Source organism: Ambystoma mexicanum, chromosome 11 (genome assembly GCF_040938575.1).
Source record: "Ambystoma mexicanum isolate Mex_15411 chromosome 11, UKY_AmexF1_1, whole genome shotgun sequence".
NCBI classification, from domain to species: domain Eukaryota; kingdom Metazoa; phylum Chordata; class Amphibia; order Caudata; family Ambystomatidae; genus Ambystoma; species Ambystoma mexicanum.
The window spans coordinates 1,271,433,687-1,271,461,313 of record NC_090934.1 but is presented as its reverse complement, the minus strand read 5'-3'; the positions used below and the strand labels follow the sequence as shown (position 1 = coordinate 1,271,461,313).

The following is a 27,627-nucleotide window of genomic DNA, read 5'->3' as shown; positions in this document are numbered from 1 at the left end:
GTGCAAGTAGGAAAGCATTGTTAGTGGGAGGCAATATATTCTGAAAAGAAGCTCCCACCCACTAACTGACTGGTGGCAATGATGGTGAGTGAGTGTGCAGGTATTGTGAAGCTCACACATTTTTATTAAAAGCAACAGCCCTACCAATACATTATTGTTCTTTACAAACCTTTTTTTTGTCTGGGAAACAAACTAGATTTCTCATATCAATCGTTAAGGTTGTGTGCATAACCACATTACAGAAAGTAGACACATTTAACGATAGACTCTAATACTTTAAGCTGATAATTACTCACTTATCAATATATGGGCTTGTCTTTAAACATCCAACACTGATGAATGAAGGATTGAAAAAAAGATTTAAATTATCCATAGCACACTTAAAAACGTTCTTAAAAACTAGATCTGTCTCGGAGCTTTTACTTACCCCACAGTAAGAATGCAATTTGGTATCCAGTGTATCGGATACTTGCTGCCTGCAATAAATATATTCGTATACATATTACCAACACTTACGAGTAAATCACAGCAGGGTTGGGTTTCAAATTAAGAGTTGAAAATGAAGGATTCTCACCAGAACTGCAGGAGGGCGTTTCAACGGCATGTATTTCTTCTCACCCCTGAATAGACTTTTTATTTGAGTCCTAAATCCAAAGGATGAATTGAAAAAGGTATAGGTAAAAAATCCAAGAGCAATTGTCTTCATGGACACCTTTTATTCATCTGCATGCATATATTGCTTGCTTACTCAAATAACCTAGTTTGTTCTGTATTGCCAAAGACCTATGGATGTATGCAATTCATAGAAGACACAACACATGAACAAAAGGTAATGGTGTGGAGAACACAGACAGTAGACCAACAACAGACATGAAAGAACATATTCATCAGAGAGAACATTAAGGGACACATCATAAGGAAGACACATACATCACGCTTTGAGGACACAAATTAAAGGTAGAGAAGAAAGAAGACACCAGAGAAGAAGTAACATCTCAAATGGAAGAGACTTCAAGAAACCTGAAATGAGGTATTAATGCTTCAAAGGTTGGGAAGACACATAGATATGGGATGCAACTGGAGATGTGCGTGACATGGTCCAAGAAATCCGAGGAAGCATACACAACAAATGTAGGAGACATGCCAGGCAAACCTCAGCTAACATACGATGCATCCAGGAGACATGCAACACAATAAGCAGCCAAATACAGAAAGTAATAGAGAGAGATAGGGAACAGAGGAAACAGGGAGAGGGAGAGCTAGAGAGGACATGTGGTAGAGAGAGAGAGAAATAGAGACAGGGAGAGACGGTATAACAAGAATTGGGGCAGAAAGACAATTGATCTGTAAGCGCAAACATACTATGTTCTGATCTCCAACAGTTCAATTAAATGTACGCTACAGATGACTTGGAGTGATAGAATTAATGAGAGAAGCTGTAATGGGCAGAATAGCTTCCCTATCAGGGAAACCAAACTGTTTCTTAGAGGTAAGATAACCAGCGAGTGAAACAACTACAAGAAAGTCTGGCAGTGCCAATTACGACTTGAATTAATGAGTGCGAATAAACAAGTTTCTAGTGTGATCGGTTATTGAGGCATTAAGAGGAATCCGGGATCAACAGCTTCCTCAAAACATGATATTGCTATATAGTGAAAGAGACTTAAATAAATGAAAAGTACTTTGCTGATTCAGAAAAGATGTACTACATTGATTAGGAGACTACAAATGAAGAATGTGAGGGATTGGCAATGGCGGAGGAAGACAGTAGCAGTGGAAGGAACAGGCACTCCCAAATGGAGAAGGGGGAAAATGTCACAGAGTGGGACTGCACATGGTGGAGATCAAAGAAATCTTCCCCGTTCTTCCCCGTGCAGAGCACGATAAAAGTTACAAATATAGATATATGCTACAAATTGATAGCAAATACATAAAGTTCATATGGAGACAGTTCACATTACAAAAGATCAAGGCGCTGTAACACACTAGACAATTGGAGATACACACTACATGTCACCTGAGGAGATATAGACTAAAATTATAGGTGATATATATTGCAATGAGACATTGACACTATAAATAGAGAGGTACACTACAAAATGACTGACGAAGTATACACTGCAAAAGTAGGAGATATTCAATAGAGAAGTCCTGGTTTAGGAATTGAGGAGATATATACAAAAACTGCAAACATAAGATGTAGATACTGAGAAATGAAGTGTCAGCAGCAGGAGAGTACATGTGAACTACAAGCAAGAGTATTTACTTGGTTGATAAACATAAAATATAATGCTGTGAAGCAGAACAAAGTCCAATAGTTAATGTCCTTGAGAAAGCACAATGGGATACATGAAACACGTTTCAGCCTTTAATTTGTATGTGATCTGCATGACTAAACACGCCTAGTTTATTTTTGAGTAATAACAAAGGACCTATAGCCCATATAGCAGCTCATAGCACTTCATACTTTAAATGTGTGCCATGACTTCCTTTAATCTCGGTTCATGCAACAATCACTGGTTTATTTCAGGCTAATGCAAGCCTTCCTTTCCTGTTTCAACTGGGGGACTGCAAAGGTTCTGTGTGACTTGGAACACTGTAAAGGCCCTCTTGCCCCCAACTATAACTCATTCATACAAAGTGGAGAAGCCCTACATTGAAAATGGCAAACACATATGTACAACTAAGGTAGTAGACACAGATTATCAAATGAGGAGCTAAACACTACAAATGTGGGAGCTGTTAACTACAATTTGAAGAAAGAGACTGCTACAGAGAGAAAACACAATGGAAGAGATGTACAGAACGAATGTAGGGAATATACATTACAAATTAAAGAGTTCTACACTGCCAATGCAGATGATAAACACTACAAATGAAGGAAACGTACACTTCAAATGGGAAAATTTTATTTTTCAAATGGAAGAAATGTACAAGTAAACCAAGTAAATAAGCTTGTTTGTAGCTCATATGTACTCTCCTGCTGCTGACGCTTCATTTCTCAGTATCTATATCTTATGTTTGCAGTTTTTGTATATATCTCCTCAATTCCTAAACCAGAACTTCTCTATTGAATATCTCCTACTTTTGCAGTTTATACTTCCTCAGTCTGTTTGTAGTCTACCTCTCTCTATTTATAGTGTTAATGTCTCATTGCAATATCTGTAACAACAGTATGATGTTTTGTAGTATTCATAATGTGTCAACGACCGCTACCATGCCTGTACCTGTGTAACTAAGTTCTTGCAAGTAACAGCGCCTCATTGCCCCTGGGCTGCTTGCGCGCTATATAAATATAAATAAATAAATAAATACACTTCAAATGAGAAACATGTATGTTTTCAAATGGAGGAATTGTACACGTCAAATGGCGGAAATGTACACTTCAAATGTAGAAAATGTATCCTTCAAATGGGGAAAATGTACACTTCAAAATGGGGGAAATGCACAAATCTAATGGGGAAATGTACACTTCAAATGGAGGACATAAACGCTGAAAATGATTAAGACATGTATCACAAGTGGAGGTGATGTATACTGCCAAAGCAGGCACTACACGGTACAAATGAAGCATGCATATCTTCCAATCATAGCATACCAACACTACAACTGGAGATGTATAATATAAATTGAGTAGTAATATACTGCAAATGGTGAAAATATACCCTGCAAATTAGAGATGTATGCACTACCAATTGTTGTGATATATGCCGCAAACGTAGGACATGTTCACTGCAAATGCAAGAGGTATTTTACTACGTAAGAGATGTGCACTATGAAAGTATGAACGACACAGTACAAATGGAGGAGTTACAAATTACATAGGAAAGAGACTGCAGTCTATCATGAATGATGTGGGGGGAATGTGTTCTGAAAATACAGGCAGAATCGACTGCAAATACTAATGCGCTGCATATGCATTACAAGCAGACATGGCGGACACTAAATTCAGGAGACCATGTAGATGGAAAAAAGGACATTGAGGTAAGAGGCTACAGATGGAGGCGAGTTACACGACACATGAGAAGAGCCACTACAAATGGAGAAGAGCTGCTCTACAGAGGGGACAGACAGTACAGATGAAGAAGAACATAGATGTTAAGTGAGACACTACAAATAGATGAGATAGATTGTAAATAGAGGCAAGAGGTGCTACACATGTCGGTAAGAAATTGCACTAATGGAGGAAAGATATTGGCCAAGAAGGGGCAAGAGATGTTACAAACAGAGGCAAGAACTTGTATTCTTCTATGAAAGGACTTAAAAAAGAAGAATGGCCCAACAAAGCATCGTCTTCTTTCTTTTTTTTTATTTTGTTTCTCCTCTCTTTTTGCTTGTCTCTCTTGATCTATTCTGGAGATCGTTACTGTTGTTTTGATCCCTCGATCTTTTAATTTGATTGTTTTATTATTCATGTATGATTGATAACTGTTTTATTTCCTTGTACTGTTGGTATGTTGATTTTGTAGACGGTCATGTAACCAAATACACAAATACAAATAAAGAGAAAAAGCATCACTCTTACCATTTTGCCAACCCTAGTATGGTTGCAGTTATGAATGGTTGCATCGGTTTGTTTTAGGGAAACATATTCCTCTCTGATGCATTTTTGGGATTTAATTTTCTGAAAACAATTTCTGTGCTTTGTTTTTTATCTAGAATCCGGTTGCAAGAGATGTTACTCACAATGAGTTTGACTTCATGGAATCCATTGGGTGCCTTGGTGTCATTCCTTCTATACCACGATGTATACGCATTATACTAGTTCTTGGTCTCTATCTCACATCGCCTCTGACTCTACCTCAGCATTGCCTTTGCATTTTTTATTCTACTTTGGACTTGTACTCTGCTGCTGCCCTGCTCTGTTTTGAATTGCTGCTGTCTTCGGGGCTGTGCCCTATCATCCAGGGTTTACACTTTGCAGACGATCTGTTACCATTATCTTTGCCCATCAGACCACAAGCAAACATCATTACAAACGTACAAAATAATGGTATGGACTAATGCCCAGAGCAATGCCATGTATGAAATTCAGCCAAAGCCTTGCATCTAATTTCATTTTAGTTTACAATGGTGCAGTATTTCAGCCGCATGGTGGAGGCATGGCTGTTGATCATTAAGTGTGCCATGCTCCTCGCCATTAGGCTAAGAGACAAAGGACGAGTGTCACAATAGAGTGTAGAATCCTGTCCAGGAAGGCTCTGATATTAGTGAGGAGCTTATCATATCTGACACCAAAAACTCTACTGCCTTTTTCAGCATTATAATTCCTGTAGAAGCAAAGGAGGTGCTACATTTTGTCCCTTCTTTAGTACATTCAGATGAAAGATTAAATATGCTTAATTCACTCAGGTCATCTTAACAAAGCCATGACTATATTTGATGCGATGAAGCAGGGGTGAATAGACTCATGGCCCGCGGGCCAACTGTGGCCCACCATGATGGGCTTTTCAGCCCGCCGAGGGTTAAAGACTTTCCTAATGGAGGGCGGGCCGCAAGTGACAACAGGCCACCCTCCATTAGGAAAGTCTTCTTTGCCGGGAACAATAATGGCCCTCTATTGGTACAGTGCATGCACTATGTGGTTGTACGTCTTGCAAACCACGTAGTGCATGTGCTGTACCAATACAGAGTCAGCACTGTAGCTGGTATAGTTGATAAGGCTTGGTGCCAGAAGGCATTTCAGCCTCTCCACACCAGCCGCAGTACTTGTCTGCCCTTAGGTGCGCCCGACACCCACCCAGCTTGTTCATTGGTTACCCGCCTAACCGCTGCCCTCCCGAGCCCTGCCGCTCCAACCTAAGTCGACAGGTACCTTCTTGCTTGCTGGAATCGAGAGGGAGGCGTTGGCATGCCTTTTGGAGGGAATAGGAGGGAGGGGAGGACATGGAACATGCCATTTGGTAGCAGGCTGGGTGTCATGCCATTTGGTGGGGGTTATGGATGGGGTGAACGGAAATGCCATTTGGTGGGTAGTGGCAGGTGGGGGGTCAACGGACATACTGTTTGGGAGGGACATGGGATAAGGTGGAGGGCTGGTCGGGAATAGGGGAACTGGGGGCACACTGTTTGGTGAGGGGTGGGTGGGGAAAAGGGGGACCAGGACTATGCCGTTTGGTGGTGGGTTTGAGGGCGACATGAGATATGCCATTTGGTGGGACATGGGAAATGCAGTTTGGTAGGTGGTCAGGGACGTCATTTCACCAAAATGCCAGAGGTAGCGAAAGTGACATCACATGACTCGTGACCCATGATGACATCACAGAAAGTGATGCCATTTGACCCCCACCCCGAAGTGATATCACGGGAAGAGATAGAACACAACATTTCACCCCTTGACAAAACATTTAGTTGCATCACATAGCATTGTTCCTAAGTACACTACGAAAAATATGGTTACAATACCACTATAATGTGATATACATTTCATGCAAGAATGTATCACCATATGTATCATTAAGATCAGTTTGTATAGGCCCATATTACCAAACTACTGTGAATGCAAGCAGACGTCCACGGCCAAATGATAATGATGTGTTCTTATATAGCACTTACACTTAAGCGCTTTATATAGAACAAATGTACATACAATACCACCCAACCTGTGTTGGTACTCATTTATCGACCTCAGAAGAATGAACGGCTTAGTTGAGGTGTTTAAGTACAGACTAAATCAGTGGCTCACCCACCTGAAGTGTGTCTGAAATAAACCTTTAATGAGTCTAGCAATTATAGAATTCCAGAAAGACAAATTATGTGTTATTCCTGTTCTTTCTCATTTAGGGTCACTGCTGCAAGTGTTATACTTGTGGAAACCCTGTTTTTCCTTTTAAGAGGCCTGAACAAGACCACAAGGCACTCCAAAAGCAAAGAGCCACATGGGGCAAGGGGTAGCAAGGGCGACCACTGGGGTAGCAAGGGAGACCTTAGGTTTTGCAGTTGCGACCCTTGGCGACCCCTAAATGACGTCCCTGTAGGAGGTGGGGGGACATGGCACATGCGATTTGGTGGGGGTGGTTCATCTTCCAATTAAATAAAGCAACTGTATTTCCCCGTCCTCATGGTTCATTTGATATTTGCCTACAGTGGTGCCCATAAGCTATGCAAGTGACAGGGCTTGCGCCTTACAAATCCAAAGCAATAGAAAGCAACATCATTTGTGATATGTGTTTGAGTGCAGCGTTTCTCCTGAATGATTTGCCTACTTTGTCGACTACTGCACTACTTCTGTAATGTAGGACAGAATGTTACCAATATGTCCTTATGAAACAAATAAATGAGAAAAATTGAAAATGTGTACAACAAAGTTAAAGTTTCAAATAGATATAAAAACAAGTACACATCAAAATACCTTTTCTTTTTCGATGTGTTTAGTAAAATTCAGGGGTTGAAAAAGCCTCCTGCCACTCATTCCCGCACCCGCACTCCACCCCCACCCCTCCCTAAACAAATTTACATTTCAGCCCATTACAGGCAGCATGTAAGATACATTTGGCCCACTGGAAAAATCAGTTTTGCACCTATGCTGTGATCTAAGGACTACTATCTAATCATAGGTTTCATGTTGAGGAGCATGCACGCATGTGTTAGTTTGTAGTTGGCCTGCCCCCCAACTCCCTCCCGGCTCCCGATTACTCTCACTATTGAGAATGACATCTCATCTACTTGGTGGTTTCATCTCGGTTAGTTGTCAGTGATGTGATGGGTATCCCTCTAGTTGATGAGCCAGATTTGGTGTGCAGTGATCCTTTGACCCCCGTCCCACCAAATGCTAGCACCAAGGCCTGCTGAATCTCTGAATTGCTCTTTTCTGGTTGTCTGATAAAAGATTAACTTTGCTTTTACTTTCGCCTTACTTTTTGCATTGCATAATTGAGCTAGGAAGGTCTGGAGGAAGAAGCAACCAGTCGACTGCAAATTATATGTCAATCCTTCTACTGCCCACATCACCTGCACTCCTAATGCATTTCCTCAGGATGAAAAACCAAGAATGCAAAATAAAGTATAACAGAAAAGAAGAATTAAAAAGGGGACTGCCTAAATAACACAAGACTCCTAAGGAGACAACCACATGCTAATGTTCTGAATCCATCACATCCTGTTAACACCAACTGTGCATTGCATCCTAAATTGCAGATGCGTTCCTGATTGTCCAATCGTAGAGAGGTTATCTGGAACATAACAGGATTAGTAAAGGATTAGTTTGTTGGGACCTTTGGAATTCTGCTCTGCTTCAAAATGTGGGTATTGGACAAGTGTGTAAATGATGGGTTTTCTTTGTTTACTTTCCCCTGCAAATAAAACCACTGGCCACCCTACAGTGAACTTATTCTTGGCGTTGCTAATGGATGCAAAGTACCTAACATTAAACTGAAGTTGAGAACCTTGCAGATTCTGGCAGCTAGGATATCCCTCTATGCTGAGTTTGAAGATATAGTTAGCATCTGGATTATCAATGTCTACACCCCCACAGTCCTGTTTAACATGAACATATTTTGGAAGGAAATGGAAAAGCGGCCGTGAGTGCTTGCTGTGAATTCATCCACTTTAACATCATACTTTAAGGTTATCCGAACACAGAATGTGCTGACATAGGCGTTTTTGATGAGTAAATGCAGCCATGCATGAGCCTTGCAGAATTCCTTTTCCCCTCCTGCAGATATGGGGACGAGTAGTAAGTGGCAGTGAGAATGTTTTCCAACTGGAGTCATCTAAGCTGAGAACAGCAAATGGTATGTTGATGGGTAATAATGCAGATTGGTGCACCTATCACTCTTCTAGTCATTTCCTTTCAATGATTATTTGTTTATCTCATTACAGATTTGGCAGCAACTAGCAGAGTCCTTTGTGATTTCATACATTGTCCTCTGTTCCTTATGTTATATTTATCTGGATGGTAATCATACCAAAATGTCACCACAACTGTGGCAATATTATTAATACTGCGCCTGAGTGCTGCACACAAATCCTGACCCCCATTACACCGACTGAAGTGAGCAGGGATTGTGGGGGTGCCCCCACTCGCCTTAGTTGGTGTAATGCGGTCAGAGGTTGCACGGGTGTCCCCCGCTTACCATTATGGTAAGCGGGGGATAAGAAATACAAAAAATAAAAAAGACCCAGCAGCGTCAGCACCAGCCCACGTAAGTGGGAGGAACTGACGCTGCAGGGGTTCAGGGCAGACAATGGCGCGCACAGAGGTGCACCACAGTAAATGTAAGTTGGGGGTGTAGGTTAGGTGATGCGAGCCTGGGGCATGCAGGCAAAAGTGATATATCTGATCACTGCGCTGCGCCGTAAATAGGATTGGTCATCTTTGTCAGCGGATTACGGGCGGCGCACTGATCACATAGATTCTTGCGGATGTGTGCCCATTTTTTAATTTTTAATTTGCATTTAATATGACTTACCTTGAAAACTTTGAGAAAATAGTATGACTGGAAAAGGGATAAGATAAAAGAGGGTCAATTGATTAAGGTTTTAGACACTATTTAAAAGGTATCTCGTGTCCTTTGTTCACATCAGGGAATCAGAATGAATAGGGACACTGCGAGCTACTTATTGTGGTTTGAGGACTAACCTGGAAACTCCCATTAGGCCTATATTATCTAGGAAGTAAGCTGTTTTATTAATTTGATGGCCGTTCATGCACAATGTCTCCTTTCAAGTTTCACTATGGCCATCTTTGTTTTTTGTGATTTTCTGGGGCAAATGGGAATGCATGTGAATTGTGAAACCAGATTCCCATAACAAAATAATAAGGAGAAAAGAACTATCAGCAACCCGGAGAAAGCCCAAGGGTGCTAATACAGATAAACTCTGTTTTCTTAGGTGGGCAAGGCCAGCAGTGGCCATGAGCAGTCACCGAGCCTCTCGCCATGCTAGGGTCTACATTAGGATTGAGCTGGCAGGCGGTTATTGGCCCTATCCATTCCTGAACATGGGGGTGATTATTACTTAGTCTCATATATAGATGACACAGTACTCTTGGACAGAACACTGATAAGCCTACCACATTTTTTGGGTGCTCTCCACAAGAACTTTGTCCTTAAGTATTTGAGTGTTAAATGTAGGAAAACAAAATGTATGTCTTTGGTAAGATGTAAAGAGACGTTTCCATAGCCGGTTAGTACCCATATAAAAAGAGCAAGTGTACGAAGCTATTGTTAGAATCCATCTAAAATGCTGTGATATCTAAACAAAGCCAGTGGTTAAGGCATATTGTCAGATTCCGTTATACCACCCCTTTCCACCTCCTCACCTGATTCTTCCTGTAGGACGTCTGGTGCCTTTTTCTTTCGGGTTCCTTTAATCTCCTTCTTCTTTTTCTCTTTTTTCTCGTGCAAATAAGGACGAGCTACCTCGGAGGCCACGCTGACGTATCGACACACAGGTTCAGGAGGAACCCCAAGGAGCAAGCCCCCAAAATGTCCGGGGAAAAAGCCGATGTGGCAGAAAAAACCCTGCTGAGATGGCCGTACAATGTACACTGTTGAGGTGGTGTCTTTGGTAGCAGTAATCTCCAAGAACCAGGATACTAGGAAAAAGTCTTTACTACCCTGCAGAGAGGGCCCTTCAAGTATCACCCTTGATACCAGTAGTAAGAGTAAAGTCTGTTGTATCTGGTCGGATTGATCAGGATAGACCTCAGTCGTTCCGGCAACTTCCGATTGAACTTGTAACAACATTGCGGCGTCCAAGCAACACGGTCACCGCATACTGTAGGAGTATTAGAAGACGAAGAAATGAGGACAGGTGAGAGAAATAATAGAAATGGAAAGGTTAGTGAGATCGGAAAGCAGATGCAACAAGCGAACGGTGTGCGAGGAGCGATCTCCGTAAGATACTGACGAAACCGAAGCGTTCTGAGACCGGAGACCAGAGCGAAAAATACCCAGGTAAAATGATAGCATAAAGGATGTGAAAAGAAAAACACCTATTTAAATGTGAAAAGGAATGCTCCAGAAAAGAGCTGCAACCAGGGAAGAAAGTCCAGAGAACGGACAGACACGGTAAGCTAATAAACCCGGAAGTAACGAGAGACGTTAATCAGTGGAAAACGAAAATAGGAAAGAACAAGAAAAGCAAGGAAAGTAAAGACAGAGAAACAGGGGGGAAGGCTGACAAGGAAAAAGAATGCAAGGCAAAAACGGAAGAGTAGCTAGTCAAAAAGAAGGCGAAGGAAAAAATTGGGATAGCACAATATATGCTAGTATGAGCGGGGCGTACGATCAGCGAGGGTCCTTAGACGGAGACAACACGAAGCGTATCCAGAAGTAACCGCCTATAAACAAGCGGCGGCCATCTTGGGTGTACACTAGACCGCTGCAGCTGGGTAGTGCGCACAATACCTGCCAGCCTTCACTGATGCCAACGCTTCCATGGACGAAGCGTGACACATATTTTGGAAAGATAGCATTGTACATTTCATATGGGTGTGAAATGAATTAGTCAATCAGGGAAGTATATTTTTAAACATTAGAAGGTTAAGTATGGAAGCATTGTTTGGGCATGAGACAGGGATCTCCAGTTTAAATTAATTGATCAGATTTTGATATTTCTTCTCCGGACATAAAAGCCCTGCACGCCTAAAATTGAGTTGTCTAGTTCTAGGTCTATCTGAGATTTACTGAGCAATATTGTCCTTTCTAATCTATCCCTGAATATATGAATATATTGTTACCATCGATGGGAGACACAGTAAAGCAATCCTAGCAATCTGAAATACAAGTATTAACGTTCTATAAGTCAAGCTTTAAAATTCACCTAATGGATGAAGATTTTAAGATGGATCTGCTAGGCATGGCTCTTAAACGCCCAGTTAAGGAATTTGTTGCAAGCTATGTGAGAAAAAAAGTGAAAAAGTGTATTAAATGTGCATGTTAGTTCTTTTAGATAATGTTATGTTGAGTGGTGATGAGTGCATGGGGTTACACTAAACACACTGAACGTATTGCTGACTCTGTGTGCATAATCTCTTAGACACCTCTGGTTGGAATGTTATATTATGAGCAAGGAGGTCCTCATCTCTTTAGATACTCGGATAGCCAGGCTCCTCAACCAACTGATGATCCTTTGATGGGACAAATAAATGCATCTACATTGGAAATAATCTTGTCTGAAATAAAAACGTACAAAATGATTGGCTGAAAGTTTCTGAAATGGGTAAACGGGAGGTATGGTATCTGTATTTGTTACAGGATTCATTAGGACATATATATAGTACATGTGATGACATTCTCTGATTCAAAGTAGAGGCTCAATGCAAAATAAACAATGGGTGTAATCATTGCCACTTTTCAATAAAATGCTATGGCTGGTTGTACAATGGGCAGATGTTGTATTCCACAAAATAGAGGGGTTTCTGTTATTCAAGCTGTAAATGGAATGAAGTTGAAGAGAAATGTGCAATGAGAGTCCTATGGAAGTTATCAGTTAAGGACTTATAACGTAGTAACCATTCAGTTGATTAATCAAGATATTTAAACAAGTGCTGCATCAATATTTAAGCAAGACACATTTATTAATAGGCATTATTTAAGTTTTTATTTTAAAAAGTAGTAACCAAATAGACCGAATTGTTAAATGGACAGGGTCAGCCAAATAGAATGGATTACAAAAGACACATGCCAATGCAAAAACTTTACATATTGACAGAATTGATTCGACAAGTTGCTCGATCAGTCCATTCAAAATGATACAGTGACACAAAAGCTATGGAGATCAGTTTAAACAGTGCCGCAGGAAAAGTATTTAGATGATGGTTTAGAGTGTCAGTGATACATAATGGAATGGAATTCTAACCCTTGTTACTACCAGCCAGTTTGCATATCGATAGTTAATCCTAATCATGTATCTGTAATTCATTAGTTGTGGTTGACGTATACATTTCAATGTGTATTAATATCTTTCAAACCTTCACCAAAGATGCTTTATTCTGGCATTTTGTTGTAATTTTGATAATATTCCCTGATCTAAAGAATACGCCTAGTATCTGATCATGTCTTGGTAATTATTGACCCCCTTTTGTCATGTGTTTTCTTCTTGATATATATGCTTCTTGCGTATGTAGTTTATTCAGTTTGAGTAAGCCAAAAATAGACTACAAAAATAAGTTAAGAATTACATTTTGCTTCCAGTGAATGGTACAGCTGTGCATACTCCCCCGACCCACTCTTCTCTTGGGTACAAGCGCTTCATCTAATAGATAATGCAAAACAGACCTGGCAAAATGGCATGATACACTGACATGCCTTCATATGCGCACAGCAAAGTGTGCTGAGATATTTGATGGGCAAATGTGTCGTGTGTTGCAATGAAAGAAGTGCTTCTCCCAAAACGTTGGATATATCCTTTCCAAAATCAGTAGCAGTGGCTGGGTAATAATATCTACTCTGCCTGGAGCTGTACTTGCTTCAAACAGCTAGTGCCATAGTACCAAGATGAGGTTTGCTTTTTTGGGGCCAGTAAGGATGTTTAAGGGGATAATCTAGAGAACAATGTCACACTAGGGCTGAAAACCGAACAAAACGTCATCAAACAAAGGGCGTATTATGGCATTTTTAAAGTTGGATATTATTATGTTTTAATGCAGGGCTCTGACATCACATATAGAGACCAGCTGTGTAGCCATGTAGTTTAGTCCAAGAAGACTTTATTGTACATATATACACTATGTATAGTATTCAGTTACTCTCAATATGTACATTACCAATTCAGGAAGTCACAAGTGGACATACAAGTGCAGAGACGGGTACAGACCCATCACCATCCTTTCACTTCCAGCGCAGGCCCCCAACTGACATTCATAGAACACTCACTCACAGACCCACTCAACATCCTCCTGAGCTGCCTATTATCCATACATCAACATTCCGACAGCATGCACTCCTGGCCAGTGATACAATACAAGACTGACTAACTTACATCACTACAGATATGGAAGTTTGTTTTATTCTGGAGGACCTTTAGCCTTCTATCTAAAACCTCAATACTAACTTAAAGCCATGGTCTCCATTTTGAATGGATAACTGTTTTCCTTTACTAGTCCTGCCATAATACTGTGATTATTAGCCTGTGCCTCACTGGGATAGTACTGTGATTGTTGACCTGTACCACACTGGGATAGTACTGTGATTATTAACCTGTGCCACTCTGGGATAGTGCTGTGAAGATTAGCCTACATCGCACCCTTAGAGAAGTGTTCATATTGACTTGAATCGCAGCTAGAAAGTACCACACTGGGATTATACTGTGATTGTTGGCCGGTAACACACTGGGATGGTGATGTGATTATTGTCCTGTACCACACTGTACCACACTGGGATAGTGCTGTGAATATCAGCCTGCATCACACCCATAGAGGATTGTTCATATTGACCTGAATCACATCTAGAAAGTACCACACTGAAATAGTACTGTGATTATTGGCCTGTACCACACTGAGGCAGCACTGTGATAGTTAGCCTTGCCACACTGGGATGGTACTGCGATTATTGGCCTGTACAACACTGGGATAGTACTGTGAATATTAGCCTGCGCCACACCCTTAGAGAGTGGTTCATATTGACTTGAATCACATCTAGAAAGTACCACACTGAGATAGTACTGTGATTATGGGCCTGTACCACAGTGGGGTGGTACTGTGATTATTAGCCTGTACCACACAGGGATAGTACTGAAAACATTAGCCTGCTTCGTACCTTAGGGAATTGTTAATAGTGCTGTGAGTCACACTTAGAGAGTGCCACATTGGGATAGCACTGTGAATATTAGCCTGTGCCACACTGGGATGTTACAGTGATTATAAGCCTGTGCCACACTGAGATGGTACAGTGATTATGAGCCTGTGCCGCGATGGGATAGTACTGTGAATATTAGCCTGTGTCGTACCTTTAGGAAATTGTTACTAGTGCCTTAAATCACATCTAGAGAGTGCCACATTGGGAGAGTACAAGAGTTGCCCTAGCTATATAACCCCGACTAGCCCATCCCCACATCCGCCAACTACACATAGTCTGTCTCACGTTAACCACATATTTAACTAGACACACGTTATTTAGTAGTCACACCACCAGACAGCCCCCAAGCTTGTATCAGATAAACCCACCTCACCCAGACAACCCCACGAGACAGCCAGACTAAGCAAGAAAGACTGACTCTGAGCGACGACAACACCATGCCCACAATCATACATGCAACAAAGCAACGAACCGAACAAAACCAATCAGTAAAAACGCATAGAACCCTACAATCATAACAAAAACCGAGCCAACAAGCAAAGCACTGCATGTGTGCTACCACCCATGCCACTGCGACCTGAACCCCCGAAGGAAACCCAAATGAAATATAAACCTATCAACTTAGAAGGAATGCAACCATGACAAACCAAAAAAACCAAAAGGGAGAAACACTCTATCACCAACCCACTAACCCCACAGCAGCCTGCCAAATAACACAAAATGCCACGAAAATTAATTGGACCATGAGAAAGACAAAGTGCAGAGAGAACAAACCCAACCGAACGACACCAAAGATCAACAACTGCGGAACACATCCCCATCGACAAGAACGAAAACAGAACTAGCTCACACAGAAGAGAAAAGTCACTATACCTAATGCCATACCTCACAAATAACCACTCACCAGAACAAATTAACCCAATGAACGAATCAAGAAAGAGCGACAACCAAACACAACCACGCAGAAGAAGAACGGACAAAGCTAGTGGGAACAAGAACATGAACAACGCTCTAACCCCATATATCACCAAAACAAGAAGATCCGCCCCTCTACAGCCATAAAATTTAGAAGAGGAACCTGATGAAAACAAAAACCCAAGACTTAACCTAGAAGAGCTATTCGACGACAACTCAAACACAATGGTACCAACACCACAACCGGAGATCTGCATGGAAGAAAACCAAAACACCACTCAGAAGGCAATGCCAATAATAAAGCACACATAAAATTATACCATAAAAATGCAACCTAATAAACACTAGATCAATGTCAAAACACTCAACAGAGATCTTCGCTCTGCTGTGAGACAACGGTATCAACATTCTATTCATCAAAGAAACATGGCTGGATGACAACCACAAAATCACACTCCAAAGCTGCCTGCTCACCCACTTCAAATGCCTACAGTTAAACAGAAAAAAGGAGGAGGCCTCATAATAGCACTCAAAGAACACCTGCAAATAAAACAGACAAACCTCTAAACATCATTAACTGCGAATCCATGGTCATTCACCTATCAGTGAATCCAAAAACAAACATTAAATTCATACTGTTTTACAGACCACCGACATATGATGCAACCTTCGTAGACAATGTCATAGAAGCCATCACCAACATAGCCATCCAAAATGAGCATCATGGGGGACTTCAACATATGGTTCAAAGAAAAACACGCCAACAAAACTCACTAATCGGGTAACTGACAACCATGAAACTACAACAGCTGGTCAAAGGAGCAACACACTTGGCAGGGCACACACTTGACGCAATCTTCACCAAGAAAAAACATATCACCACCGCACTGCTGATACAAATACTTTGGAGCGAACATCTCATCATTCCATTTGTGATCACGCTACCGACTAAAGCTTCCCAACCACCACAAAAAGAAACTGGAAAACCGAAAAAGAGCAATGGCAAAATGGTTCACCCCTCTACTTAGCACCATGAAAAAGAACACCAAGAAGCTGGAACTAGAATGGAGGAAATAATATGACCAAGATAAGAAAACTCAGTTCCAAAGACAAATCCGATCATACAAGAAGGAAATTCAAAAGGCATTATGACGACAGAATCACCAAACCCACCAATACACAAAAAGAAATGTTCAACATCATAAACAAAATGAGAAACCCACCAGGTTGCGACAACACTCCAATACCTTCACAGAAACTATGCAACAACCTAGCAGACCATTTCAAAAACAAAATCAATGACATCCGAAAAATCATACAAAACAGACCGACCAATCCTAACACACAACCAACCGGATCCGGCGAGGAGCCTGAGCACAAACTCCCAAACTTCCGGCAAATATCAGTGAAGACATTCGTCAAGCTGGTAAAACATAGCTCACCCAAGGATCCCTGCTCCCAGACATCTACAAATCAATCCTCACCCAAGGAACGCCATATAAATACTACAGAACCCTCTTGAATCTGTCGCGCGCGACAAGGACCGTACGACGATCCTTCAAATCAGCATATATTAAACCACTTCTTAAAAACACAAGTGGCAACGTGGAAGACCTCGCCAACTACAGACCGATTTCAAACATCCCCTAACCGCCAAAACTCCTAGAAACCTACGTATACAAACGAACCCAAGAACACATAGAAAAACACCAATTGCTAGAACAAGCACAAGTTGGCTTCAAACCCGCCAGAGGAACAGAATCGGCACTCCTATCCATCTGGGATGACCTAAAAACAAACGCTGACTCCAACACAACCTCAGCCCTAATCCTGCTCGACCTCTTGGCAGCATTCAACACAGTAAGCGATGACACCCTGATCAAAAGATTAGAAGATATAGGCATAACGGACATAGCACTACTCTGGATTAAATAATTCCTAGCAAACAGAACAGAAACTGTATGGATTAAGCCCTTCAATCTACTCTACGAGTTAACGACTGTGGAGTGCCACAAGGATTCTCACTATCACCACTGTACTTCAACATCTACCGTACTCCGCTAATCACACATTTCAAAAAATACAACCTTACCTGCTACAACTACACAGCCGACACTCAAATCAACAACAAAATCGAAGAGGCACACGCAGATCATTCAACTCTAGGAGAATGTCTAAAAGAAATCTATGTCAGGATGAATTCCAACAACCTAAAAATCAACCCAGGAAAGACAAAAATCATGATTATATCCAAAAAACAAGAGAACAACACCTTCATACCCTGGCGGCTAGAACTGGGAACCTCACCCAAACCATCAAAAGTAGTCAAAAACCTGGGAGTCCTAATGGACAACACACTAACCCTAGTACTACAAGTAAACTCGATAATTAAGAAATGCTTCTTCCTCCTTCACTTAACAAAAAGAATCCTACCTTTCCTGTCCTTCACCCACAAAACACTGACAATCGTCGCCCTCATTATGTCAAGACTCGACTAGGCCAACAGTCTTGGCTTACGATCAAACAACGTATCACGTTCAAAACAATGTGCATAATACACAGGGCAATCAGCGGACAGGGAGCAGAATTCCTACAGAAGAAATTAACCATCTACAAGCCAACGAGATTCCTCAGATCATGAAATGAAATCCGCCTGGAACCAAAGCCATACACCAGGAAAAATCTAGGAGGCTCCTCTTTCTCCCACCAAGCGGCAAAAACCTGAAACAACCTCCCAAAAAGGAATTAGGAACACCAAAGACCACCTAAAAATCAGTAAACTAGTAAAAACCTGGCTCCTTAACACCTCGGAACCAGAGGGAAGCAACTGAAACAACAAAACAGGAAATGCAAAGAATAGGTGACAGAAATCTTGACGGTACAGCCAACACCTAGAACAGATAGAAGGGTGAATATTGCCAATGCCACATTTCGATAGAATTGTGAACATTGCCAGTGCCAAACCTGGATAGAATGGTGAGTGTTGGCTTGCGTCACATCTGTTCGGGATTGTGTGTTTTGCCAGTGCCACACTGGGATATAGTTGTGAATGTTGGCCTGCGTCACTTCTAGGCGGGATTGTGAATGTTGGGCAGTGCCACACTTGGCTATAGTTGTGAATGTTGGCTTGTGTCACATCTAGACGGGACTGCGAGTATTTATTGCCAGTGCCGCGTTCGGATACAGTTTTGGATGTTAGCTTGCGTCAGATCTGGACGGGACTGTGAATGTTGGCTTGTGTCAATTCTGGACAGGATTGTGGGTGTTAGCCAGTGCCCATTTGGATATAGTTGTGAATATTGGCTTGCGTCACATCGGGACAGGACTGTGAATATTAGCTAGTGCAGCACCTAGATATGTGGAGATATTCACGCGCCACATCTGGAAAGAATTAGGAAATTAGCATGTATCGTAATCTAGATAGTGAGACCACTAACCAAGCCACTAACAATCTCACCCTTCTCAAACTCTAACCAAACACAACCACATCCCTAAAGCACAGCAAACCACACAAACTTCACAACACTGCAACAACAAAACAAATCACACATAGTTTCACACACCAAAACACAATGGCTACCAACCAAAAAGCACACCTAAACTCATCGAACGGTGCTAACCGAACAGAGGCTGCCAACAGCACATCACTGTTCTTTTGCACTTTTCCCGCTCGGTCCCACTAACTCCTCCCACCCCCTTTCCTTTTCAGATCCGCCAGAGTGCCAGTGGACCACTCCGGTGGTGATAGCGCGATGCAAATTCCCTTTAACATTAACATTAACATCTTAAATTAACAAGATGAGCCATTCAAACTAATGCCATTGTTTTGGGGTTTAACTAGTCACATGATTAAAAAGAAGGTTTGCAGTTTTTACCTGTAGCAAGCCATTACGTGAAATATGTAGGTGACACTGACAGCAATAGCAGGGAATGTAGAGTAGAACCAGCTCTCTAAGAAAGCAAAAAAGAAAAGTGCTCATGTTTAATACAATCAGTACAGCCGAGAATGTATATAACTTAGATCCATGATGTAGGCACACAACGCTACATGGTTTCAAGGAACTATGGTCTGAGTCTTAGATTTGAGTTGTATTGGTAACTTCTCTAACACTGCTCTTTAATTGTTGAAACCTTTTTGCTCTAGTTCTCTGCACGTCCCCAGGAAGGAGGACTTTTGTAGACGCTGAATGACACACGTCTTCTGAAAGGCACTCCCCTAACTCACTGCCTTGTTTAATCTCCCCTATGAAGGGAAAAGAGTTAATTTGCACCTGGAACAGCTTGCAAGTTTGCTTAACAGCAAAGTAATTGTAATTTTCCACATAAGGTTTCCTGGATCCCCGGGCTGGACAAGAGTTGGAAGGACCTTTGTATCGTGGGCAAAGGTTTCTTGTTTTTAGGAGTTGTCAATGAAACTGTCAAGGGGACCAGAAGTACATACCACAAATGTTAGAGGTGGAGGAGGTGGGAGACGTGCCATGACAACAAGTGTTTTCCTTCCCTGGGATAGGCATATTAGGTCAAGTAGTGAGACAATTAGTCAATGATAATCGAAGGGCCCCAATACTGGCTTTTATCATACTGTGCACTAAGTGGTGATTGTGGTATGAATGTAGCAATTACCTCCACTTAGGGGATATACAGGGCAGATAACAGCTGTTCGGCGAGGGATCATGGCCATTACTGCCCTCTACACCCCCTCCCTAAGTGGGGATGATTGCTAGTCGCACTCAGGGGTTCGTCCAGGTAGCAAATTGTTATTTTTTTATGGGATATGGGCTCTGCGTGTAGTGTGCAAGCCCAATCTCCCATCAAAATTTAAAACAAGATGGCCACCATAGAAATAGGAAAGGGAACACGCCCCTTTTCTATTTCTATGGTGGGCATGACAGTGGCGGTGCTGGGAGGCCTAGCAGGTAAGTGTGGCGGTGCAGGGCTTGTTGATGACATGGGAGACAGGTGGAGGGTCAGGAGGGTCAAGTAGATGCAAATAAAATGGCGGGACTCGTGGAAGGGCCTCAAATGGCTGGGAAAACACAGGCGGTACACTGTTGAACTTGCCTGTGTTTCCAGCCACCTGATTGACCAGGTGCCCTTCTCTGGGTGGAAATGAATCAGTAAGCTTGCCACCCAATACTTGCCATTTCCAGAGCCCTTTTTCTATGAAAAAGGCTGAGTAAAAAAACAGACTACCAGACTAACTGTTGTGCAAAGGTGGGGCTCAATTCACCTCCACCGCAATTATGATGGGTGGTGTGAAAGTTGGGTTGGCCTGCCCCCAGCTGTCTTTGATTGTGCTGGTGTCATGCCCAGTCAGAAGGGCTGAAAATTCGGGCCAATCAGGTGTGCATACGTTTTAGCCAAACTGAGAAACCAATTTGGTGCTCCCTTCCCAGACAAGTCTAGATTGCACCAAGCACATGCATGGATTTAGACACAATCTAGGTACAAGAGGAATTATAAATACTGATGAAAATGGCATCTAGAAGATTCAGGATATCCAAGTAAACCACAGAAGCACCTATTGTGGACGTAGTACACGAGGTGCGCATGCGCGGCCCTGCAGGCCGGCGCATGCGCACTGAAATAATAAAGGCGGTGCCCGGGCAGTTCGTGCCGGAGCACCGGAACAACCAGACGTCTCCGGCGTGCGTTCTTGCGCGCACTAGTGCTCAGACCCTCGGGGGCTCGCACGCCATCCCAGAGCTTACCCAGTTCACCACACTGGCGACGAGGAGGTACGGATCATTTCCCTGCTCCGACAGCCTCGGAGAGACGGAAAGTATTACGGGCCCGCGGAGTGCCGGCGGCCATTTTGTTTTCGCTCCCTCCTCTCCTCACACACAGCTGCAGTGGTTGCGGCCCGAGAGGGTGCTCGTGCGCCACCTGCCAGCTGTGTTTTGGGAAAACTACTCAATTTTTGGAACTCCCACAGTCCTGCAGGCGCAGGGCTGTGGCATCAAAGAAGAAAGAAGTGGGTTTCTACACCCCAGCACTACTACAAGCCCAGGACAAGCCACCCATCATTCTAGGAAAAGACAACTGTGAGTACGTGACGCAGAAATGGGCGAAGAGACTGATGATGAGGGTGCCATAGCCCCAATTCCGCGCAGATCTCGCAGCTCCCTGGCCCCCATGCCTGAATTCGATACAACTGGCCCCCCTTCCAAACTGGGCCCGAAGTGGCTGCTGTGGGTCAAGAGGCTAGATATGTTCTTCATGGCATCTGGGGTGGACGATGATGACACCAAAATCGCGACTATGATCTACTCGGCAGGCGCGGAAGTCCACAAGATCTACGATTCCCTCGTCATCCCCGTAGTCACGTATGACGCAGTCAAGCAGGCACTCAAAGACCATTTTCTCCCCATGACAAATGTGGATTTTGATAGATTTGTCATGGGCGCCGAAAGACAACTAGACGACGAGCCTCTAGACAAATTCTGTGCCCGTTTGAGGCACCTGGTGACCTCCTGCAGATGGGTCGATGAGGAAGAAATGGTCCGCAACCAGCTATTGCAGGGGTGCAGCTCCGGCAAACTTAGAAGGCAAGTACTGAGAGAGCCTGGTCTGACCCTCCAGCAAATTTTGGACCTGGGAAGGGCACATGAGCTGGCAGAAGCCAGAGGTGCGAGAATGGACGCTGCCACGCGACCGAAGAATGATGAAGACGCATTTGCTGTGGGACGTTCAGCAGCGGGAAGGTCAAAATGGGTGCCGAGAAGGCCTGATGCCCCCCCCACACTAGGCAACGCCTCATCTTGCTCCTACTGCGGATATGATCTCCCCCACGGAGGTGAATGCCCAGCTAAGTCGAGAACGTGCGGCCGGTGTGGCACACCGGGGCACTATGCAAGGATGTGCCGGGCTGCCGCCCCTGTAGCGGCAGGAAGAGGACCGGAGAGAGTTGGACGTGGAGGCGCTCGCAGAGTGAAAGGCATCTCATCGATCAATCAGGGTCTGCAGGACCTGGACATCGCAGAAGAGGAGGAGGAGGAGGAAGATATTTTCATCATTTCCAGCATTGTGAAAGGTCTTGGCACGAGACGCCAACCCACATGCACTGTTAACATCAATGACGTCCCCACCCCCATTCTCATAGACACTGGGGCGTCGGTCTGTGTGCTGGCCACCGAACATTACGAGGCCCTGCCAGGCCCACCGGAGCTGTCTGCGTCCATGGCGCGAATATATGCTTTCGGAGGGGAAACACCTCTACCCATCCAAGGTGTGTTTGTAGCCCCAGTTTCTCATGGACAGAACACTATCAAAGCAAGGTTCTTTGTCACCAGCGTCAGCCCACATTCCCTGTTGAGCTGTGCGGCATCAGAAGCACTCGACATTGTCCACTTCTCATTTGGAGTATACCATGCCGATCTGAAAAGCATGCTACACAGATTTGAAACTCTCTTCAAGGGCATTGGAAAACTGAAAGCAGAGCCCATACGCTTACATATCGACAAGTCCGTGAGGCCGACGGCCCTCAAACATCGCCGGATTCCTTTTCACTTAAGAGCCCAGGTGGAGGAGGAATTGCAGCAGCTGGTCGACCGAGACATCATTGAAAGAGTGGAAGGCCCCACCCCTTGGGTTTCGCCTATCGTAGTGGCCCCAAAGCCGAAGCAACCGGGGGCAGTACGCATTTGCGTGGACATGAGGCTCCCAAATGCCGCCATCAAAAGGGAGCGTCACCTCACACCCACTCTAGATGACATCGTCGGAGAACTCCAAGGTGCCAAAGTCTTCTCTAAACTGGACCTCAGGTCTGGGTATCACCAGTTAGAGTTACACCCCGAGTCGAGGTACATTACGACATTTACTACTCACGAGGGGCTGTATCAGTACAAAAGACTAAACTTTGGAATCTCGTCCGCAGCGGAGGTTTTCCAAAACGCCATCAGAGGAGCCCTGTCCGGACTGAAAGGAGTCATAAACATGTCCGACGACATATTGGTCTTTGCCAAGTCGGAAGTAGAACATCTTAAACGGCTAGAGAACACTTTTGAGAGACTACAGGCGGTGGGTTTAACCCTGCACCAAGAAAAGTGCGAATTCCTAAAGGACCGACTGGAATTCTTTGGGTTCACCTTCCATGCTGGGGGCATATCCCCGGATCCTGGAAAAGTCAAGGACATTAGAGATGCACCTCCACCCACATCACCGGCCGAAGTACGGAGCTTCTTAGGGATGGTCAACTACTGCGGCCGTTTTATCAAGGACTTGGCCTCTCTGTCGGAACCACTGAGGGCACTCACCAGGAACGACGTAGCCTGGCAGTGGACTGAGAATGAGCAACGATCCTTCAGGACCATCAAAGAAGCCCTGTCAGAGCAGGAAACAATGGCCTATTTCAATCCCAGCCGGGAATCGGAGATTGTGGTCGATGCCAGCCCGGTGGGACTGGGGGCAGTCCTCATGCAGTCAGACGAACTAGGAGTCATGAGGCCCATAACATATGCCAGCAAAGCCCTCACCGACACGGAGAGGAGATATTCCCAGATAGAAAGGGAGGCCCTTGCCATCCTGAGGGGGTGCAAACACTTCAGAATTTACATCCTCGGCAAACCTGTCGTCGTGATAACGGACCATAAACCCCTGATTCCTATTTTGTCAGGAACATCATCCAAGCCGCCACCCCGCATCGAGAGATGGATGCTATCCCTCATGGAATACGGCGTCAAGCTAGTATACCGCCCAGGTACACATAACCCAGCCGATTATCTTTCGCGTCACCCAGGCACGAGGGATACCCAGAGTCCCGTGGAGATGACCGACACTGGGGACGCCGTACACCTCGTCATTGAATCGGCCCTGCCCGTGGCCTTATCGAGACAGGACATTGCGGACGACTCGAACTCAGACGAGGCGTTCCTGAGGGTGAAAAGGGCGTGGACACAGGAGAGTGGCGGGACATCCTTTTGAACAACGCCAGGAGGAACCCGGATGTGCAAAGGGACCTGCAACTGCTGTGGAAAGCTCGACACGAGCTCTCGGTGTCCACGGACGGTCTGTTACTGCGAGGGAACCAGATCGTGATCCCCAGGTCACTGGTCATGAGGGTCCTCCATTTGGCCCACACAGGGCACCAAGGCATGGCCAAGATGAAGGCACGCCTCAGGCTGAAGGTCTGGTTTCCCGATCTGGAGCACAGGGTGACCGAGTTTGTGAGGACCTGCATTCCCTGCCAAGCTACGAGTCCTGTGGAAAGGGGCCCACCCGTTCAGGCCATGGAGCGGAGTGACGTACCATGGGGAACGGTGCACGCAGACTTCAGCTCGACCGGAAGGGGCCTATATTTCCTGGTGGTCACGGACCAGTGGTCGAGGTATCCGGAGGTGGAGCTTGTAGAATCCACCGCCAGTGATCACACCATCCTAGAAATGGTCAAAATTTTCGCCACCCATGGGTTCCCCTTTGAGATCTGCTCAGACAACGGAGCGCCGTTCCAAGGACAGCGTTTTGCTAGGTATTGTGAAGAACGAGGTATAAAGCACCGGAAGGTAACCCCGCTATGGCCAAGGGCCAATGGAGAGGTTGAGCGATTCATGCGGACACTGAACTAGATTTTTTCGAATTTCTGTCAATGGAGGGGAGGACCTACGACACAATCTAATTGACTTTCTTCGTGAATACCGGTCCACCCCACATCGATCCACCGGAATCGCACCCGCCGAGGCGCTGTTCAGGCGAATACCCAGAGGGCTGATACCCGAAGCGGGAGACAGACACCCAGGAGTGATCGATAGCGCACGGGTGACAGCAGAAAGAGCAGCGAGAAACGAGAACGAAACAACAAGGCGGAGGCTGCCAGAAAGAGAGATAGCGGTAGGAGACACCGTCCTAGTCCGGAACAGGAAACCGGAAGGAAAACTCTCGATGACTTACGAAACCCAACCAATGGGAGTCACTCATGTCAAAGGGTCAATGGTCACAGCTGCGAATGCGCGGGGTACAGTAACCAGAAACGTATCCTTCTTCAAGCTCATAGGACCTGTGGCAGCGGAAGAAGAAACTAATCCTAACCAAGGACAAACAGTGGAGGCGCCGCATGGAGGCGGTGAACCGCCAGAGGACCCCGGGGGACCAGAGAACCCCGAGGGAGGTTCACCCAGGTACCCGTGCAGGGAAGGACGTCGTCCGCCGCAAAGATTCCAGGATTTCATCATGGACTCAGCGGCATGAGTAACAAGCCCTGTTAAGTACAGTTTGATTTGAGCCACGTTGGCTCCACTGTTCAATGTGTCTGTTGTTTGGGGGGAAAAGGAGGGATGTTGTGTACGTAGTACACGAGGTGCGCATGCGCAGCCCTGCAGGCCGGCGCATGCGCACTGAAATAATAAAGGCGGTGCCCGGGCAGTTCGCGCCGGAGCACCGGAACAACCAGACGTCTCTGGCGTGCGTTCTTGCGCGCCTGCCCGCGCGCGCTAGTGCTCAGACCCTGGGGGGCCCGCACGCCATCACAGGGCTTACCCAGGTCACCACAGCACCCATGGTGTTCACATAGCCTAGACAGGACCCATTGTCAACACTTCATGTATGAGGACAATACTTCTGCAAAAGTGGGAATGATAAACGTCTCTCAAATTAGATACTGTTTAGACCAAACACATTTAATATGGTGCCCACATTCTTATTATGTCTTTAGTCAGAAGGATGAAAACATTCAGAGAAAAACAAACTTTGGTGACTTTCTATGACTCCTATAAATAAATAGGATCAGTGGAAGGTCAGCAAACACGAGGAAAAACAAAGAGGAAACAAGGAAGGCAAGGATATATAAGGTAGGAAAGGTGAATGAATGGGTGAGTAGAGGGACAGGAGAGGTAATGGCGCGCACCCAGCATCAAAAAAATGATAAAGAAAGCAGTATGTAAAAAAATGAAATTGCTTCCCATAAAAAGCCCATTTGGGAAATTCATCAGAAGGAGAAAGAATTAATGAACACCTGTATGAACATGGGAAGCGTTTTATATTGATAAAGAGAGGGTCTTGGTTACATTACGCTTCACCCTGAACCATGGGATCCAAGGAAGAGTTAGAGAAGCCTTCCATGTTCTATTACGCAATATTTGTATAGCGCCTAACTGCTAGTCTCTTGGCCTCAAAGCACCCCAGCCTGTCTGGGAGTTCAGAACAACGATAGTTTGAACATATTTGATAAACATAAGAACATTGTATGATACTATACTTTTGCTATTGCATGTAAATGGAATTTTCTTTTGAAAGAGATGAGTAGAGTAACGTTATGTATTGGGCTTAAGGTGCTGTGTGATTTGCTATTTCAGTTAATGACCAGTACATGCTTGTACTACTCACAGACTTTGCACATTTTGAGAAAGTTGGAACCGATGGTACAGTAATTAATACGATTGGTGAGATACGTTTTACATTTTTTTCATATTTTTTTAAAATAACAGGGTTTCACATGTTTCTGTGATGTTGTTAACAAGTGCCCAGTTAGCAAATTAACTTGTTTTAAAACATATTTGAAGTGCAGTATCATTAGGGATCTTAGAAGGAAAGCTCAACCACAAGAAGGAGGTTGAGAAGAAATCAGTCCAAAAACAGTAGCACAAACTTTCATTTTTAGAAATATTTCCTGAGCTATTGACAAACAACCTTTCGGCATATGTTCCACCAACAGCACTCATGTAAAATGAAGCAAAACATCTGTACTGAACTTTAACACAGAACTCTGACAGGAGTTTGTGGTGGCTTGCTCAAAGGCTCTCATGGCAGCAGCAGTAGGGCTGGATGCCAGCATTCAGGAATCCAATGTGGGAACACATTATCCAGCTCTTAATGGTTCTGGGAATACTTTGGAAACTTGACCCATAGCTTGTGATGAAGATTTGCTTTCACAGTCAATAGATGGAGCAATAGATGGAGCAGGTTACTTAGTTTTTAGTATGTAAAGAAATAACTGTAGCACTGGGGAAGACAACCCACCATGAAATTTGAGCTCCATATT

General features: G+C 44.1%; 1 protein-coding gene across 8 annotated transcripts in view; it reads right to left on the bottom strand.

Annotated features, from left to right (window-relative positions):
* The window catches only part of LOC138504316 (stimulated by retinoic acid gene 6 protein-like), a 432,147-nt gene that overhangs the window by 26,135 nt on the left and 378,385 nt on the right, over positions 1-27,627 (bottom strand). For all 8 annotated transcript variants that reach the window (XM_069624734.1, XM_069624732.1, XM_069624731.1 and 5 more), the window contains 3 exons: positions 19,532-19,607; positions 575-644; positions 428-476 (listed from right to left, as the gene is read on the bottom strand). In XM_069624734.1, the coding sequence (XP_069480835.1) occupies positions 428-476; positions 575-644; positions 19,532-19,607 (195 nt within the window). The remainder of the gene's footprint in view (positions 1-427; positions 477-574; positions 645-19,531; positions 19,608-27,627) is intronic.